The following is a 16810-nucleotide window of genomic DNA, read 5'->3' as shown; positions in this document are numbered from 1 at the left end:
GCTTTCAAGAGACCAAGAAAGGATTGTTCAACTTGCCCTGGGAGTCCTCCCTCCCTAAATTTTGCCCTGCCTTCCTTCATCTTCCTACAGTGTCTTCATTAGTAGCAGCACATGTGATCAGAGCTTCATTATCCCAATATTAATGACTATGTCAGATTAAATCCCTTGACACATTACCAACTTGGCATTTTAAAAGCTGATTATAACATAATTATCTTCAGTGGGTAAGTTTTGTATTGGCTTGGTACCAGAGTTGATGTTTTTTGATGGTGGTCAGAAACCAAGAATGAATTCCCTGTTCAAAAACAAATTCAGTCCCTTTGATGTGAGGACTTGCAACTGATAACTCAAGCCTTTACCACCTATGGAGTGTCACTGGAGAGAAGGAAATAGTTAAAAAGCATTGCAAAGATGTCAGTAAACCTCCGGGATATTAATTCTTTCTGAGTTGTGGGGAGTTGGAAGCCACAGTCAATCCTAGAGTCCATCTCATGCTAGCATAATCCTAGATGTCTGAAGACACTGGCAGCTCACAGAGTCTGGGTGTATCCTGATTCTCCTGGTTGGCTCTCACAAGAAGAGTCTGGCATCATTCTCAGGGGTACAACAGAGTCAGGTCTTAACAGGCTCAAGAATTCTTTTCTCCCAGGGTCAGAAAACTCAACTTGGAAGTACATCCTCAAAAAACTATTAAGTGCTGCATAAGGTATTGATACCAAGCCCTCTGGGATATTCTGGAATACCATGAGTGATTATTAAAATCTTTCCGAGTGGGTGGCATTTATCCAACTTTACTTGATGCTAGGTATCACAGTGATCTGCTAAGCATTTTTATTTACCCACTTAGATTTAGAAAAATATATTTGACAGAAAATAAAAATAATAACATTTAGTAGTTCAGAGAATAACTGGTAACTCAAAACACTTGAAAGAAAGATTAAACTTTACTCACAATATCATTTTGCATGTGGCACATTTGTTGATGAACACTATTCCATCAGGGCTTTGAAAAAGGTTTTTATCTTGGGAACAGAACAGTTTTCCATTTTTCATCAGTGCCCTATATTCATTGCATGTTTCCTTAGGAAAATATGAAAAAAGTGTTTACAGAAACCTCATCAAAGCAAGACTTTACCTTCTAAGAACAATATTATTTCATGACCACCACCCCCTTTGTATGGAAAACATTCACTCAGTTGATACAGATAATACAAATAAAAGTAATGAGTCTGGATTGTCTGTTGGAGATTGAAAATTCACCTAAAAGCATTCATCTAAAATCATTAGTGAAATGGAAAGAACAAGGGACTTGGAGTCAAAAGATTTGAGCTTATCTTCCAGGGTTCGCATTTACAAGCCCAACAGCCATAGCAAATGAACTTCTCAAAGGCTCACTTACCCTATCTGTAAAAACAGAGGATATAAGTATATGTGTTTCATAAGTTTTGTGTGGATTAAATATCATAAGCATGTAAATCCCTCAAAGAGTGCCTGATACCTAGCAGATATTCAATAATTAGATTCTCTACCTCTCCTCTTCCTCCTGCTTTACTATTATAGTTGTTGTTGCTATTGCCATTATTATTATTGGAGTATGCTAAGATGATGCATATAAAATACCTAGCACACAGTTCAATAATATTTGCCATTAAAAGGTATATGAAAATGTTGCAGTATATTTGATGAAGGCCTGCTATATGTCACTCACTTTTTTTCTAGGAGCTTAATATTAATGGTGCATTTGCACTACCTAGTAAAGTACTGATTTAAAATGTTATACTACCTATTAGTTTAGGAAATCCACTGGTCCTTTAAAGCCTTTGTAATCTATGTTTTCTTTTTTCTTTTTCTTTTGGCTTTTTGTTTTGTTTTGACTTTGAAAAAACAAAGCATAAAGATCATTGTACCAGAAAAACTAAGTAAATCAATCAAGCCTTTGCTCCAACTCTGACATATGCAACCTCTTCCAAAGGACAGATTATAGAATTCTATTCAGCCTCCTATATCTTTATAATAATAATTCAGTTAATCAACAAACACTTATTATGAGGATACTATACTTTTCTGGGTGTCATGGATACAGCATTAAATAAGGTAGGAAGGATCCTTGCCTAAATGGTGCTTACCATCTAATGGATAATGATGTAACTAACCTAGCATCCTATAGACGGGAGGCAGTTGGTAGCACTTGCAGAATGAATGATTAATGGTGAAGAAGAATAAATAATTTCAGAGACCAGCCCTAGGAAATTTCGCTAAGGGTGACCTACTAAAACATCTCTAAGATTATTATCACTACCCAGTGATCTTATCTGAGTAGCAGAGCAATAATTTCCGGCAACAGACTGACAACTGGGCATCTTGAGATTTGTGTCTGGTCTCTGATTCTATAGTATCTTATGCCAGTATTGCAAGTTACTGCTTAGCTGGCTGGATATAACTGATTCTATAAAGTCTAGATAAAAACATTGTCATGGAATCAGAGAACAGCCTGGTGTCTCTGTAATAGAAATATATCCCTTGTGAGGTAGGTCTTAAAGAAAGTGCTGAAAACAAAGATTCATAACACTAGAATGAAGCTTTAAATAGTTTTTAGCGGTCAACTGAAAAAGAACATTATCAATCAAGATAATTCCTGAATTGGACTTCTCCTATGTCATAATTAGAAAAATACCTAAATCCTAGAAAGACACACTTTTATTTTTATATGAATGGACAACTGAGTCCCAGAGAACAGGTTAAGAAATTTGTTCACAGTTTGTCATTAGTAAAGATGGAACTTGATGCTATTTTTCTGAGTCATGAGGTTATCCAGTGTATTCTCTTGGGAAATAGGAAAAGGCCATAAAAATTGAAATCAGCAGTTGTGTTTTTCTCTGGGAAAAATGAAATAGCCTCCCAATGATCATAATAGAGAGGGCTGAAACAGGAACAGGTCTGGACCATAAAGGAATCCTGAGTTGGTGAGATGACTTCTCAGCAACCAATTACTTGCAATCTAACTTCCAGTCTTTGGCTCATTTTTGTTTTGTTTTGTTTGTTATAGTTGCTCTTTGTGTTTTCTCCACTTGTCTCAGAGAAACTGGAGCCCTGTAGGGCCAAGCTCTTTCTGTTTTCCTTCACTGGCTGTGATATCGCCCAGTGTTTTCCATTTTTCCTCCCCAGGCATCATCATAAACCCCTCAGGAGCTGGCATCACCCCTGCTCTGTGTTAGAGCACTAACAAGGTTGCCGTGGCTTCGTAATAACCCTTCTGGGATGACAAATTTAAGCATATGGTAAAGATCCTTGCAGATTACTCCAGTGCTTTTCTGTGCTATTCTGGCTCATGTTTGTAACATTCAACATGTTTTTATGGTACTAGAAAGAACTTGAGCTATTGAACTTGGAAAATAAAATTTCCAGCACTATAAGAAAGACTAAATTAATAGTTTTCATTTCTGACAAAATATCCAAAGACTATGATCAGAAATATTTCCAGATAAATAATTACGTTTTATATTCTTTTTGCTTATGCCAACATGAGAGGTGGCTAAATTTCTGCTTTTAAAATGTTTTTCAGTGAAATAGAGTTCAATAGTATGAGAAATATCAGTGCAAAATTTGAAATATCCACCAAAACTACTACCCATTATCATAGACACTGAAAAAAGAAAATTATGGCTTCATGCTCAGTAAGATTTACACAATACCCTTCTTTTTCCAATATGAAATATCCAAATGAGCATGCTGTTCGATTCTCAAAAATCCAGGCTTTTTTCTACCCTACCATCCCACTCTACTTCTGCAATAGAAGTTTCTGAACCTCTCTTTAATCAGCAAACTTAAATGAAATAATAGAGACTATAATGGAATTCTCTAGAATATTCCTGTTCCTTTTTTTAAAAAAAATGTAACAATAAAATACAGCAAGAGTATTTTAACCACATTTATAAGAGTTTTGGTGTAGAAAAGAATCTTTTTACTATTTTATTCTTTCAATGTTCGTGGTCTTTGAGAAACATAGCAAATATCTGCTACATAAGTAGAAATATTTTCAATCTGAAATAAAGGCACAGTTGTGTGTGTGTGTGTGTGTGTGTGTGTGTAACTGGCTCTTTCAACGTGCCTTTCAAATAGATTAAAAAATGTTTAATTTCTATAGAAAATGATTCCTTCATTTCTCAATCAAAAGATCCCTAAGAGTTGGTACAGACCCTTCCAGTGTTAGGGCCTCTGCCATCACAGGTGCTTCTGCCTGGTCTGCTGTGAGTTACAAGTAACTTCATGATTCACTCCCACCTGAACTGATACCATCTCCATCCCCAGAAATTCCTGTCTTCCATCCTGTTTTATTTTTCTTCTAGCACTAATCATTATTTAATGTAGTATATATTTTACTAATTTACTTATTAACTTGTTTGTTTTCTTCCACTAAAATGTAAGCTCCATGACAGCAGGGTTCTTTTTTGTTTTTATATCCCTGGCATCTCAAACAGGATCTGACATACAACAGATGCTCAGTAAATATGTATTGAATGAAATATATACACTGACTATATACAAGATACAGATGGCCCCTTTTTGCATAATGATCACAAGAAAACTTATTTCAGCTTCCTATGTGTATCATGACTTTTCAGCTGTTAAACTGAACAATAGTAATTCACTAGTGTGTTTGTTTATGGAATTTTAAAGCACTCCTTTAGTGTGGTAGATTGCCTCTTGCAGATATCCATTATCATTAATACATTGACTGGTGTGTGTGTGTGTGATTCATGTCTTGATTCATAAAGACCTATTTCTGTGTTTTTAACAAGAGCTATTAGTACCCATGAGTATAATATATCTGTATTATAATATGAAGGTGTTGGCCACAGAACATTTTTCTTTAGGGATCTTGGAATGAATTCAATGAAGAGCAAAAGCAGGACTAACCTGATTTTCACCTTCACTGGCAGCATCTGGGACAAAAATACAGAAACCAAAGTTAAGGGAATGTAAAACATTTAATAAGTAAAACAAACAATGTACTGAGTGTAGTATCTTGCTTATTTTAATGGCAGTGTATTTTAAAACCACAAATTGATTTGAACACATTAAAATTTACCATGGCAAATGAAGTGAGGGCACTGCACCAGGCAGTATATACAGTCACAAAGATCTCTCGCTCATAAAGTTCCAATTACTTCGAAAAATAATACTTACTCATATGCTTTCTGACCCCCTCAAAATATCTAATTTCTAAAAGATCCTTTCAGAACAAAGTATTGCAGGCCTCTTTTAAAATTATAACATAGTACACCTATCAAATATATCAATTATAGTTTTAAGGTATAGTGTAGCATACAGTTTATATCATATATATACATAAAATTAAATTTTCTGAATTCTTGTATCTCTGCCTCCTCATTATAGCCACAAAAATTAGAGATCTGGTAAATATTAAGATTAATTAAAATCACAGACTAATATACTCTCTCATTAACAGACTTTTTTTGTACCTATACACTTTTTTTAGGAAAGTGGGCATCATTTGTGTATAATGGTCTCCTCACTCTCCATCTCTGAGGTTTCCTTTTAAAATATGTAAATGCTTCATAGCAGGTTAAGTCTAGGCAATCTTGTGTTCCCTTCAAATTCAAATAGCAAAAGGAAAAACCTACTTCCTAGCTCCCATAGAAGTCCCTTACCAATTAGATGAAATATTTTCAATCCATTTAGGATTTGAAAACACAAGAATAAAATTTGCTAAAAGCACTACTGCTTTAAAATAAAAACAGATGACTGAATTTGATTTTTTAATGTTTTATTTACAAATATAGTATTAAAATATATATATTAAGTACATCTAAGTTTTAAATATCTGTTATACACATAATTCATATCAGCATCAATTCATAGACTTAATATCCTATGTATGTATAATATATGTAATTCATATTGTTATGAACTTTTATGTTTGGTGAGGGGAATACGGAGAAGAATCTATTAGCTTTTCAGAATTAATGTTGAATTAATGGAAGAATTTCTGATGGATAAAAATTCAGATTATCTCAATCTACTTGTCATTTCTAAAGATAACATAGTTATAAAACCACATATGTAATTCTTCAAAATTCTATGTCTGACAAGGTATTTCAGGGATATATATATATATATGTGTGGATATATATATATACTGAAGAGGGAGGGAGAGAGACAAGTCCCTGCCCAGAGCTTTGGGATGTGTGGCAAGAGGCTTAGACTACAGGTAAATTGCTCACCTTGTATGAGGCAAAGAGCCAGGGTCAGAAGCATTGGCACTGTAGCTATCTTCATGTTGAAGATGATGTAAGTTGGTTACACGTCTGCTCCTTGCATTGCTCACCAGCTGGTGCTCTAAGACTGAACCCGTGGAGATGCAGCTCACTTTTATAGTATGCTGTGGGTGACACCCACAACAACAGCCAAACTGTAAAACCAGTTGTTCAAGGTCATGCTAAACTTAATATACCACATCAATTTAGTTTCCATCTTTTAGGATCCTGTCAAGGTGGCAGATTTGAACAGACACTATTTCTAAAGCAGTTCTAATGTGTTTTCATGATACCTCCCCTAGAATGCAACAGATTATGTCCAAGGACCCTACTCAAAGTTTAATACTCCATAATCCTATATCAGAACTGAATTCCTCACCAACACCAGACACATTTCCTCGTAGACAAACATGTTTCTAACTCAGCTCCCTTCATAAGTGGGAGGGGAGGGAAAAAGAAGACAGATGGGTTGTCCTACAAGCCAAGTAAAGATTTAAAGATTTCTACATCTGAAGAAAGCTGCTTATAGCAAGAGCACCTAGGATTCCTTTTGCTTACATCTGCATCTGTTCTAAAGTGTCTCAATTCAGTGTCACGGACACATATATAGGTTAGAATTGATGGGATCAAAGCCCTTTTAAATATTGTTCCAGAAAACTGATCTAAGGCTATACAACGCTGAGATCATGTCAATATTCTGAATCCCATCAAAGCTAGAATATTTCCCTTTCTTTTTTTCATGAATTAATTTCTTTCCTATAAAATATAATCATTGGTCTCAAGGTCTGTGCTATTAGCTTTCTTTCCAGTGGTTTAGTGAAATTAGTGACCATGGAAAACAAGTTCAAATTTCATTACTATCACAGGCTAGAAAATTGACTGTCTTAGCTTAATGGAAAAAGAATGGGACAGGGAGTCAGAAAATTTGTCTCTATTCCTGTCTTTGCAACTACACAGTGTAATGGAAATGAACCTGGCTTTGGTGCATAATAGATCTGGGTTCAAATCTTGACTCCTGAGTTACTAGCTATGTTGTCTTGGGCAAGTCACTTATTTGCTTTCAGCCTCAGTTTCCTAATATGTAAAATAGAGATAGTAAAACTATATTGTACAATTGTTGTAAGAGTTAGAGGTAAATCGTGTGTGTGTGTGTAATGTTTAGAACAATTCCAAGCATATGTGGTAAGTTTTATAGTTAATGATAGCTGGCCTTGCATTTTTATCTCATTATAATGATGTGATTTACTAGGTAATTTCTAAGACTCCAAGAAAAGTCAACATCTCTTAAACGTGGTCCACAATGACAGGTTTAGGTTTACTCGGCATAGAAATAACAATCCCAAAACATTCTGAAGTAAAATCAAAAAGTCAGGATATAGGTTCTCTTTTTCATCCTATCATTGTGTTCTAAACCATGACACCTGAAATAGATCAAAGTATTAGCCATCTAAACTTTGCCAAAGCCATTGCTAGGTTTCGGTCGTCACTGATGTCTGTAAAAATCCTCCTCTGCATAATGACATACCAATACTAATTTTTTAATCTTCCATTTGCTCTGTTAGACCATATGAAATGTGTCCCAACCATACACTCTGTTATTGATGGTAGAAAAGTTTAATGCCTTACAATAGAATTGGTGACTGTGTACTATGCTCTGATGAACACCAAATCTAGCCCAAATGGACAGTATTCCCAGGAGTGGAAGTAGTGATAGGGTGTAACAAAAGAACCAAAAGATGATTGCATCTCTAAAGTATCCCTGCTATGAGGAAAGGTTGAAGGAGTTGGTTTCTTTCTTACTGGAGAAGAGTTCCTTACTACCACCCAGAACCTTCTGAAATGATGAATAAGAGGATTCAGACTGATAACCTCTTCCAGGAGAATAAGATGGTCAAGAGAAGATTCAGTGAGCACCCCCAATACTGGAAGTACATGTCAGCTGGCTCTTGTCATCAGACCTACTTCTGCATTTCATTTTAGAAATGTAAATCCAGAGGTGATTAATCATACACTCTGTTAATCACTCCTTATTTTTGAAAACCATGGACTTTAAATTCAAATGAATGGGACTGAGGTTTTAGAGAACTGGGTTTTGGGTTAATAGAGTACTTTTATATTAGGTTATCAGAGTACTTTCCTGAAATTCTAAATTCTATTTTTTTTTTTTTTTTGCCAGCTCTTTCAGTTATTCATCAAACGTGTAAAACCCTTTTTCTTCTCATTAAAAAGGAATGGAGTTAGGTTGTGAAAAGTATAAACTTTACAATTCAAAACATGTATCAAGTGGCCCAGAATCTGAATTCACATCAAGGATACTGACACAGAGGGAAGAGATGAGAAAAATATAAAGTAAACAAGATTTTGTAGATCAGTAATGTTACTAAAGACAAAGGTTATTTCCAAAATCCAAAGTTAGCAGATCATTGCTCAGATCTTCTCTTTTTCTATGCTGAGATATCCTTGATGATCACAATAGTTTAATAAATAATTATAGTCCCTTACAATTAAATCACCTTCCGCATCTTTCCAAACAATCTGTCATCCATTAGCTCTCATGACTTGTTTATGCAATGCAGTGATGCAGCAGAGTAGGTGTTATTGTCCTTTCCTTACCTGCCAAAAATGGTGCCATTGATAAACCTCAGAGTAGGAACTAGCTTGGATGGTAATACCAGCCTTGCCGCTTTCTCACCTTTTACACCCTATGTGGCCATCGCATAGCATTTCAGACAGTTCAGAGAGAATCCGGACGTTAACAGTGCTTTAAACTGGGTTCAACATTCTACTGCTAAGGTAGTCCTTTCTGTTTATCCCCTGCTCTCACATTCACACACACACAACCATAAACCCATAATGACAGAAAGAATTACGTTGTGACCATGACTGAAAAAGTATATGTCCTAACAGTTCTTAGAAGATGAATTAATTTCTTTTTTATTTTCTTAATTTTTAATTTCCTTTCCTAAAATTCTCATGTTTTCCCCCATTAATTTAACATGTCTGTATTCTCCTTTTTTGAAAGACACTAACTGGAAAATAGCTTTTACCCCCCTTCTTATCTTGAAATGTCCCATTAACAGGTACCTTTACTCCTTCTCTGGGAGTTCCTTTCTGTTTGTCTAGAAAGGCTGAGAAACTATAAAGATAAGCATATCATTTTATCTAAGAGCAGGATGAGATGGGCATTCTTTGATCACTAAGCATACAGACCCTACTATTTATAGATATAATTGTTGCTTATGTTAGATTAGGATTAAGAAAACAGGAATGTTTTAATACCTAATTTTTAACTGTATTAAATTTTATGTATCAGGTTATATTTTGTTCTTAAATACAATATCCAGCTTCTCCCTACAGTTGATGCTACTGGAACTCCTATTCCATGACCCTACACTATCCATCACTTGAAAATTCTGTACATTCTCAAGTCTCCTAGGATTCATTCTGACTGTACAAAACAAGTTTGTGGAGCTACAGTCCTTTGGAAAAAAAAATCACAATGAATTAATTCTGAAGTAGCTAGTATAATGAGTTTTGGCAAAAAAGTAATGCATATTTTACAGTGAAATATTTTTATGTGTGTATATATACAATAAGAAGAAAACTGTTAGATTTATAAGCAAAATTAGGAAAAGGTGGTATATATATCTTTATTAAATTATTTGCAAAAAAATATAAAATTTTCTATCATTTATGGTGCACTTACTAAGTGACAGGTACAACAATAAAGAGTAAGTATCATTTTTTTCTTTTTTTACAGGTTAAAAAATGGAGATTTGGTGAGCTTCTATAACTTTTCCAAGGTCATACAGCCTGTAAGCAGTGGTCTTTGCAAATGATAACAGTCAATGAAAATAAAGGCAGTGAAATCCAGAGTCCAAGCTCTAAAATAACACACACTGTAGTGACCATACTATTTACACCTATAACTAGTTTACCTCAGACACTTCCTGTTATAGACTGAACCGTGTCCCTCCAAGATTCATATTTTTAAGTCTTAAACCCCAGTATTGCAGAATGTGATTGTGTTTGAGGAGAGGGCCTTTAAAAAGGTGATTAAGTTAAAATGAGGCCGTTAGGGTTGAGCCCTAACCCAAACTGACTGGTGCCCTTATAGGATGAAATTTGGATGTAGAGAGAGACACCAGGGATGCCTGTGCACAGTCACTTACACCAGGCCACATCGTTTGCAAGCAGTCAAGCTGTGGCTCACATCTAGGTTTTAAGACTTAAAAATTTCATTCAAACAAGTAGCAAGTTAAATAGACCAACCATTGTGTCATACAACAATCTTGATTCACTAGACAGAAAAAAGCAGTAAGAATGAATAATAAATCAGAGAATCCTCAGGTATGGGACCAAATTACCAAAATGTGATTTAACAAGTTAAAAATATAAGTCCAAAGTTAGATGTTATGGTATTCCAATAGATTCTATAATACTCCCCACATGAATACAACAAATATTTACTGAATGCATACAATTATCTGTTATCATGTGAGAGCCCAGCGTTAAGCTTGTGAATAAAATAGATGTGGGCTCTAATCTCTAAGAAATTATAGTCTAGTGGAAGAAGTAGAAAATAATCATACAAATCATTGTTCACCTGAATCTGTGAAAATCTTTTAAAAACAATGTCCATAGAGTAAAACTAGCATATAATACAGATATTTGGCCTCTAGAAGGGAATTCCCTGATGATACTCTCAATTCTTAAGAAAATAAGCTGGGGTTAAAAAGGTGTATAGCCTTCAATCATCTGAAAAATTCAGTTAATCAAAATGAATCATTCCTTGTAGAAAATAAACTTATAGTTACCGGCGGGTAAAGGAGGGGAAGGGATAAATTGGAAGATTGGGATTGACACATACACACTACTGTATATAAAATAGATAACTCATAAGGACCTACTGTATAGCACAGGGAACTCTACTCAATACTCTGTAATGGCCTATATGGGAAAAGAATCTAGAAAAGAATGGATATATGTATATGTATAACAGATTCACTTTGCTCTACACCTGAAACTAACACAACATTGTAAATCAAGTATACTCCAATAAAAATTTAAAAATATATATTTTAAATGAATCAGAGAATGAAATTTTGCTGTAGTAATTTCTTTTATCTGAATTTTAGTTTCCACTATATTACTAGTTAGTTAACTAACACTATTGGGGGGGGCAGGAGTTATTTAAAAGTGAATTTAAAAGTGAATATAGAAATTATTTTGCATTTAGTGGGTTTTTTGTTTATTTTGAGTAACACCTCCCACATGATATTAATGCATTTCATCACCATGTCCTTACTATAAAACACCTCTATTTAAGAAGGTATTTTTCCAGAAAGTAATTTTAATATTTCTGAGCAAGAAGCTGTAAGTAGTGTACATTTATTTGTTATCTACATACACAACCTTGGAAAATGCAATAACCAGCTTTAGTCTACAGTGTAAGATAGATAGGGATTATTTTTTCTCTCACTTCTAGATAGAAAATACTACTTATGCTTCTGAGAAGTATTGTAAAACTGTATAGGAAATTATTTAAGAACTCTATGCAGTTACTAGCATTCATAAAGGCTATTAATATACTTATTGTACTTATAGAGCAATTGCATATAAAATTTATTTTTATAATAGGATAATATTTATATAATAATAGAGTACAATACTAATTTGTACACAATATGTATATATAAAAATATTTATATACTGTCTATATTTTATATATTTGATCCTCACATTAACTCTTTGAGGTAAGCAGAGAATATCTTATTTCCATTTCATGGTCAGTAAAACTGAAAATCAGCATGGTTGAATGATTTTCCTCTAGTCTGTTAGCCATAAGTGGAAGAGCTGTGACAGGAATTCAAGTTTCCTGATATATACATATATATATATATATATATATATATATATATATATATATATATGTATTTGTTCTGATATATTTTTTTCACACTCTACCATATTTAACAGAGGTCTAAACACAAATTCAGTGAGATTAGGATAGGAAAGAAGAAAACATCGAAAGAGTACAAAAGAGAGGCATGTATTCAGAAAGAAAATAAAGAGAACAGAAGGACACCAAATATACTGAAAGAGAGAAAAAATCAAGTTTGAACCAATCTTGGTGATGAAGGGCAATATTAACATGTAAAATGCTTTACAAATTACAATTTTTAATACATATTCTCATTTGGGCCTCATGAACAACCTTTTGAGTAGGTTGGACATACATTATTGCTAGCATCCCCATTTTACTAAAATTTAGAGAGATCTTTCCCAAAGATACAAACAATAAGTGGTGAAAGCTGGAATCAGAAGTCTACTCAATCAAGATTCCATTGTCTTTTCCCTATGCCCTTTGGCTTTTTTTTTTTTTTTTTGGAAGATCAAAGTTTATTTACTACCTGCATACAAAAACATATTGCACATCAAACAACCAAAATCAAAAAAAAAAAAAAAAAAAAAAAAGGAAAAAGGGAAAAAAAGAAAGAAAAAAGGGGGAAAAAGGAAAAGGAAAAGATACTCTACTGAAGACTAATGTGTAGTTTATACAGAATAATCCTTCTGGAACACTGTGAAAGATGCTTGAAGCTTTCATAATTTCATTAGGAAGAAAATGATGAGAAGGCAAATAAGAAAACTAAAATACCTGAGTTATTTTCTGAAAAGAGAAACAAAAAAATTTGTATGCTAAGGGATACACCAGGTTTTGTTTTGTTTTTTTTTTTTAAGGATAAGATTTCCACTTCTGGCCAAGATGCAGTAACAAGGAAAGAATATTTCCTCCCACCTGAAACAATAAAAGAAAAAAATTAGTTAAAAAAAAAAAGCTACATGAAACAATAGTTTTCTGACACTGGACATTAGATAAGGCAGGTCATGATCCTTGGGAGTGGGAACAAAACCCAAGTTAGCTCTACATTGCCACAGCTTACTGTCTATAGTTTCCAGTCTGTTGAATAGAGAGAGAAAACACAGGTAGAGCACAGCAGTCTCCCTGAGATGAGGATACAAAGCTGAGAGTTGAGGAGACCAAGGGAGGTAAAATTTACATGGCATGAAACCAAGAAGAGAGAACTTCAAAGAGAGATTTGTAGCAAATTGTCCACCTAGAGTCTTCAACTGAGTGATAGTCAGTAACTGTGTGTGAGAAAACTACTCAAGGCTGTGGGAAAAAGGGTGCTAAGAAGTAGAGGGAATAATATCCAGAGTTAAACAGGAGAGGAGATGGCTTGTGTTCCCACCAATCAAAGGGAAAAACCTGTCATTCAGTTAGAGATCTGAGAATGGTATTTCCCTAGTAGTGAGAAAAAATTAACCACAAAAGGTTGCTCTGGTTCCACCTAACAAAGCTTAAAAGCAAGGCTAGAAAGGATCAAACTATTTTCAAGTAAATTTACTGTGTCCCAGCACAAACCTCAAGGACATTTAGAGGAAAGAAAAATATTCATCGCTGAACAAAGTAAACATAAAATGACTAGCATACAATCCAAAATTACCAGACAAACCAAGAAACAGGAAACAGAATTTATGTTAAGAAGAAAAATCAATCAAAAGAATTGACTGGACTCATGATTCTAGCCAAAAGAAAGTAATAGGAACTGGAGTTACACTGCTGCCTGCAATAAGTAAACAAACAAATAAAAACAAACAGATAAAATATATGAAACAATGGTTTTCAAGATACTGGACAACAGTCTCTTGAAATGCAGACAAGTGATCCATGAGAGACAGTAAACAAACAAGCTGAGACTTAAAATTGCCCCAGCTTACTGTCTTAAGACAATTTCCAAGTCATAGAGAATGAAGGAGAAACTCAGGCACAGCCATGCAGACTCTGTTAAGGAGACAGCTGAGATTCCAGAGAGATGAAAGCAGCTGGAATTTACCAAAACAGAATACTAGAGATGAGAGAGCTGAACAGAGTGAGTACCCTAGAAATATGAGTAACACTTAAGGATTCAGCACAGTATTGATTACCAAAGGCACATGACATAACTATTCAAGACCAAAGAAAGATCCATCTGAAATAATTAGAATAGCACCTTATGTTCATACAGGGTCAGGACTAGTACCTGTTCCTATCAACCACACTGGAAAAATCTCAAAATTCATAAGGCATTGGATAGAGTACTCAAAAGGGCTATGTCTCAGTAGTAGGGGATAATTAGTTCTAGCCTGAATATTTCTCTGGTCCTACGTAACAAATGGTAATAGCAAGATCCAAAAGGATACACACACTTTTCCTAACAGAACTGTGTCCTAGGACAAAATTTAAAATTATTTATAGAAATACAAAATCATTCACTACTCAATAATATAAAACTAACAATGTCTGGTATTCAATAAAAAATTACCAAGCATGCTAAAGAAGCAAGAAAATATGAAGAGCAAGGAAATAGTGAGGAGAAAAATTAATCAATTAAAACTAACTCAAAACTGTTACAGATGTTAGAATGCAAGGACATTAAAACAGTTATAAATATGTCCATATATTCAAAAATATAAAGTAGAAATATGGAAGACATAAAAACAAAATACAAATTGGACTTTGGAGTATGAAATGAAAAATATACTAAATATGATTAATGATAAATTGGATGTCATAGAAAAAAAGATGAGTGAATATGAAGACATATGATATAAATTATACAAAATAAAACACAGAGGAAAAAAATTTAAAGACAAGAGCATCAGTGAGCTGTGGGACAACTAATATAAGAAGACTGATATAAGTGTAATTGGAGTCCCCAAAGGTAGGCCTGGAAAGGCAGAAAAAATATTTGAAGTAGTAATGGCCCCAAATTTTCCACACTATAAACCAACAGGTCAAGAATCTCAATGAACTCCAAGCACAAGAAATGTGAAGAACCTATACCAAGGCACATCATTATCAAGTTGCTCGAAAACAGTGAGAAAGAGAAAATCTTCACAGCAGTTGCAGGGGGGTGGGTGAGTGGGGCAGGGAGAGAAGGCTCTGTTATATACAGAATAATAAAATTAGGAAAATGGCAGATTTTCTCTTTGGAAATAACACAAGTAAAAACACAGTGAAGCAACAGCTTTAAAGTACTGAAAGAAAATTCTGTCAATCTAGAACTCTATGCCCAATAAAAATATCTTTTAAAAAGGAAGGTGAAATAAAGACTTTTTTATGTATATAAGTTAAAAGAATTCATCCCTTACTCCATACATTTACTGGAAGAAATATTAAAGGAAGATTTTCAGGCAAGAGAAAAAAACATACCACATGAAAATATGGATCTACACAAAGGAAAGAAAATCATTAGAAAGGATAACTACATGGGTAAATATATGAGAATTTTTCTTATTATTTAAATCTCTTTAAAAAATAACTGCTTTAATAGTAAGAACTAAAGATCTATAGGTAGTAAATTAACAAAGGAGATGTAATGAAATCATAAAATACTTGATTTATCCAAAAGCAGAAAAAAGGAAAAAGGTAACAAGAAAACAGAAAGGACAAATAGAAAACAAAAAGATGGCAGACTCAACTCTGACCATATCAATAATCTATATTATATTTAAACATATATATTTTATGTAAAATATATATTAAATGTAAATATATTCTATATAAATGTATTAGACATAAACATATGTGTTATATGTCAATATGTAAATTAAAAGACAGATTGTCAAATTAGATAAAAAAAGGAAAATCCAACTATTTGCTGCTTTCAAGAAACACACCTTAATAAAAGTAAAAGGACGGGAAAAGATGTATGATACTAACATTAATCAAAAGAAAGCTTGATTGGCTATATGACTATCAGACAATGTAGATTTCAGAGCAAAGAATATTACCAGAGATAAGGAGAATCATTTCATGATGACAAAGATACCAATTCACCAAGAGGACATTTTTACCACTCAAAGTGTTTGTACCTAACAAAGGAGAGGTAGTCAAGAGTTATAGAAATTACATGAGAGAATATTTCTTATTGTTTCATTAGATGAAAACCAAGCATTCACATGTTTATAAATCATAGTATCTGTTTATAACCCACCTTAAGCCAGAATTGTTACTCATTGGCATTTTGAATACTTAGGAAAGTCTTGAAATTCTTTATGATCTAGCAGAAAAAAAAAAGTTTAACTCCACGTAACCCAAGAAAGTAAAGCTAGAACCTGACTGAAGTTAGTTAGAGGCTGTTATGACTCCATTGAAAGGGAAAGCTCTCTAACAATGAAATCTGTCCAGATATTAAGCACATGGTTGCCTTGGAGAGATTGTCTTTTATGCCTCTGGAGATGGCAGAAAAACCGTTAAGTAACACTTAACAGATCACATGCACGGGCTGCTACTATCTGGGCCTAGGGTAGAATAAGTGGATTTTAAACTATAAAATTTGAATGCTATGTAGAAATTAACTAGATGCAATGAAGATAAAGATGGTATAGGATTAAGAAAATGTTCAACACAGAGATTTGAAATTAAGCATTTTTCTCTTGTATATTTATCTATAAGGATATTAATGCCAATCAAAAATTTAGGTCAA

The 16810-nt window shown here is 33.8% G+C and overlaps 2 protein-coding genes across 6 annotated transcripts in view; one reads left to right on the top strand and one right to left on the bottom strand.

The window, feature by feature from the left end:
* Positions 1-6379, bottom strand: part of SPINK5 (serine peptidase inhibitor Kazal type 5) — a 74746-nt gene extending 68367 nt beyond the window's left edge. For all 5 annotated transcript variants that reach the window (XR_014241996.1, XR_014241997.1, XR_014241998.1 and 2 more), the window contains exons 1-3: positions 6246-6379; positions 4918-4943; positions 953-1080 (exon numbers count right to left, since the gene is read on the bottom strand). Coding sequence is in view for 2 of the 5 variants with exons in the window: in XM_082382673.1 (XP_082238799.1) it covers positions 953-1080; positions 4918-4943; positions 6246-6300 (209 nt within the window). In the remaining 3 variants the exon portion in view is untranslated. The remainder of the gene's footprint in view (positions 1-952; positions 1081-4917; positions 4944-6245) is intronic.
* Positions 1-12189, top strand: part of LOC309624567 (uncharacterized protein) — a 159919-nt gene extending 147730 nt beyond the window's left edge. Inside the window, exon 4 of the mRNA XM_082382814.1 lies at positions 10039-12189. Coding sequence (XP_082238940.1) covers positions 10039-10117 — 79 coding nt within the window. The 3' untranslated portion in view covers positions 10118-12189. The remainder of the gene's footprint in view (positions 1-10038) is intronic.
* The last annotated feature ends 4621 nt before the right edge of the window (positions 12190-16810 follow it).

The sequence above is a fragment of the Balaenoptera borealis genome (genome assembly GCF_965194805.1).
Source record: "Balaenoptera borealis genome assembly, chromosome: 2".
In the NCBI taxonomy this organism is placed as follows: domain Eukaryota; kingdom Metazoa; phylum Chordata; class Mammalia; order Artiodactyla; family Balaenopteridae; genus Balaenoptera; species Balaenoptera borealis.
The sequence above is the reverse complement of the archived record's forward strand: the minus strand, read 5'-3'. Positions and strand labels throughout refer to the sequence as shown.